Source organism: Otolemur garnettii, unplaced genomic scaffold (genome assembly GCF_000181295.1).
Source record: "Otolemur garnettii isolate 467f Iridium unplaced genomic scaffold, OtoGar3 scaffold00046, whole genome shotgun sequence".
In the NCBI taxonomy this organism is placed as follows: Eukaryota; Metazoa; Chordata; class Mammalia; order Primates; family Galagidae; genus Otolemur; species Otolemur garnettii.
The window spans coordinates 1098627-1102239 of record NW_003852441.1 but is presented as its reverse complement, the minus strand read 5'-3'; the positions used below and the strand labels follow the sequence as shown (position 1 = coordinate 1102239).

General features: G+C 45.3%; 1 protein-coding gene across 4 annotated transcripts in view; it reads left to right on the top strand.

Moving 5' to 3' along the window:
• SHMT1 (serine hydroxymethyltransferase 1) overlaps window positions 1-3613 on the top strand; it is a 46392-nt gene that overhangs the window by 34422 nt on the left and 8357 nt on the right. For all 4 annotated transcript variants that reach the window (XM_023513997.1, XM_023513998.1, XM_003791049.3 and 1 more), the window contains exon 6: window positions 3154-3235. In XM_023513997.1, the coding sequence (XP_023369765.1) occupies window positions 3154-3235 (82 nt within the window). The remainder of the gene's footprint in view (window positions 1-3153; window positions 3236-3613) is intronic.

Here is a 3613-nt window from a genome sequence, read left to right as displayed (position 1 = left end):
AAAAAAAAAAAAAAAAAACCCTGACAAATTTAAAAAGCAAACCATGAAGGAAGGCAACACAGATTCTTTTTTTATTATAATTATGGCTTTTAAAAAAAGTATGTAGAATTATGCCCAGTTTTCTACTGTAAGTCAGTTGTTAATATTTCATCAAGGTAGCAGTTTCTTTGCCCAGTTCAGGTGCTTGAGAAAGAAGCACACCCTTGAGGCAAAAGACACAAAACAAAAGCACAAATCATCTTTGAACCTGACTCTCCACATGAGGCTTCATTACGGAACCTTTCACACTCACCTCTGGAATTGTATTAGATTCTAAGTGCCTTTTTTATTTGGAAAGACTACCAGACCCAAAACCTTTCACTCCAGATATGCTAGTATTGCTGGTGGGGCCAAGCGGGTGAGGAAGGAAAGCTGGGGGCAGGGGCATCTGGACGGGTACTTCTCTCCCCACTGCTTCTGGAGGCCTCTGGACCCCAGTTCCCTGCAGCACTGCCCTTTGGTGCTGTTTGCTTCCTCTTGACCTATGTGTTTTCAAAGAATTTTAATAAACTGAACTATCTAAGAAATGTGTTGCTAAAAAAAAATTGTTTTACATTTCATATTTAGATCTGGAATCCATCTGGAATGGATGTCATTTTAATAATTTTCTTTTCTTTTCTTTTTTCTTTTTTTTGAGACAGAGTCTCAAGCTGTCACTCTGGGTAGAGTGCTATGGCATCACAGCTCACAGCAACCTCAAACTCCCAGGCTTAGGCAATCCTCCTGCCTCAGCCTCCCAAGTAGCTGGGACCACAGGTGCCTGCCACAATGCCCGGCCGTTTTTTTCTTTTTTGGTTGTAGTTGTCATTGTTGTATTTGGCAGGCCTGGGCTAGATTCAAACCTTCAAGCTCCGGTGCATAAGCCATTTTGTTTTATTTTGTCCATAAAGGTGCTTTGTTTTATTTTGTTTTTTAGAGACAGAGTCTCACTTTGTCACCCTTGGTAGAGTGCCATGGCATCACAGCAATCTCTAGCTCTTGGGCTTAGGCAATTTCCTTGCCTCAGCTTTCCTAGTAGCTGGACTACAGTAGCTGCCACAATGCTCGGCTATTTTTTGTTGCAGTTTGGCAGGGGCCAGGTTTGAATCTGCCACCCTCAGTATAAGGGGCCTGTGCCCTACTCACTGAGCCACAGGTGCCACCCTGTTTGTTTTGTTTTTGAGACATGGTCTCACTCTGTTGCCCAGGCTGGAGTGCAGTGGCATCATCAGAGCCCATTGACACTGAAAACTCCTGGGCTCAAGCCATCTTCCTGCCTTAGCTTCCTAAGTAGCTGGAACTACAGGTGCCGGCCAGAACACCAGGCTTGTTTTCCCTTTTTTTTTGCAGTTTTTTTGGCCAGGGCGGTATATGGGGCCGGCACCATACTCCCTTGAGCCACAGGCACCGCCCTAGTTTTCTCATTTTTAGTAGAGATGGGGTCTCATTCTTGCTCAGGCTGGTCTTGAACTCCTGAGCTCAAACAATCCACTGGCCTTGGCTTCCCAGAGTGCTAGGATTATAGTAGGCATGAGCCACTGCACCCAGCCCGACTGAGAGAAATTTAAAAATACTTGAAAACTTATGATAATTAAGGCAGCATGTATCTGTGGAAAGGAAAACAATCTGATGAAACAGAGAGGGCCTAGAAACAGAACATTCATGACAGGTCATCAGTTCAATGATAATAGTGACACCACAGGACTATGGGAGAGAAAATGACTTTTCCAATAAATGGTACCAGGTCACTGGGTATCCATGTGGACAAAAAAGCGGCGTGGACTTGCCCATGACGCCACTGCACTCCAGTGTGGACAACAGAGTGAGACTGTTTAAAAAAAGTTTTCAATGTTTTGGTAAGAGGTCTGATAGATCTTTAATTAGATATGCTGTGGTTTTTCATACTAATATAATAATACTAAAATTTCATTTTCTGTTCTCTTTGTGGTTTTATATACATATATAATTTTTATTTTTATTTTTATATTTTTTGAGACAGAGCCTCAGGCTGTTGCCCTGGGTAGAGTGCTTAGGCATCATAGCTCACAGCAACCTTCAACTCCTCAGCTTAAGCAATTCTATTGCCTCAGCCTCCCAAGTAGTTGGGACCACAGGTGCCAGCCACAAAGCCCAGCCCTTTTTTGGTTGTAGTATCATTGTTGTTTAGCTGGCCCAGGCTAGATATGAACCCACCACCTCTGGTGTGTGTGGCTGGCGCTGAGCCATAATTGTTATTTTTCAATGGTATGTCTAGTGACCTTGTCAGGTTCACTCAGTTCTAATGGTTTGCCCAGAGTCTTTTAACTTTTCTAGGTATGCAGCCACGTTGTTTGTGAGTAATGTCAGTTTGTTATATTTCTTTTTCCTAATCCTTAGCCTTTTATTTTTTTCTTGCCTCATTATACTTGGAGTAGAGGTGGTGGTGGCAGGCCTTTCTGTCTCATTCCTGAAGGTAACTGTTCTTCAGTCTGCGTTGTGTGTGTCTGGGTGCCGTGTCTGGTTCATTGTCCAGGGGCTTTTTGGTTCCTTCTCATCCAAGGGTAGTGACCTAGGGAGAGGGCTCAATTTTTGCCCTGGGACTTCTCAGGACCTTGTAGGTCTTGAGTTTTTGGCCTCCAGTGCCCATGCCATGGTAACAGCACAACAGGAGATGAGCAGGTGAGTGAGGAAGCTTCCTCTGTATTTACAGCCACTCCTCATTGCTCACAGACACACCTGAGCTCTGCCTCCTATCAGGTCATTAGAATTAGATTCTCATAGGAGCCAAAACCCTACTGTAAACTGTTTATGTGAAAGATCTGGGTTGTGGGCTCCTTGTGAGAATCTAATGCCTGACAATCTGAGCTGGAGATGTAATGTGCTTGAATCATCCGGAACCCATCCCCACCTCCACCACCACCCTACCCCGGTTCATGGAAAAATTGTTTTCCATGAAATTGGTCCTTGGTGCCAAAGGACAGTTGGGGACCACTGGTCTATACCAACTGTCAAGCTGAATATACCTGTCTCACCCTCCAGTCCTCATCTGGTACATCTCCTGTTGTCATGGGGGGTGGAGTGAGCTCATGTGGGAGGGCAGGAGGCACAGTGCGCAAGACGAAGTAGCCTGAGCCACATCTCTCTGATGTCTTGCAGGTGAACCCAGATACTGGCTACATCAACTATGACCAGCTGGAGGAAAATGCCCGCCTCTTCCACCCAAAGCTGATCATCGCAGGTGATAGGCGTGTGGAAAGGGACCTGGCTGATCAGCAGTGCCCTTGTCTCTTACTGAATGATGTGCAAAGATGTTTCTGCCCCAGCATACCTCCCTGATAGTTTCTGCCTTGGGTACCTGACTTTCTTGGGTCCAAGTGTATTCTTTTCTTTCAAGACACAGGTCTGTTTGCCACCATTAGTGCTGTGTGGGGTAAGATCTGAGACTGGTCTCAGAGAAGCATGGAAATGTTAATCCCTGACTGATTGGGTTGGCAATAATAGTTGGGGGCCTAGGATGGTGCTTCTGGCTCAGTGAGTAACTCAGGGCGCCGGCCCCATATACCGAGGGTGACAGGTTCAAACCTGACCCCAGCCAAACTGCAACAACAAAAAAAAA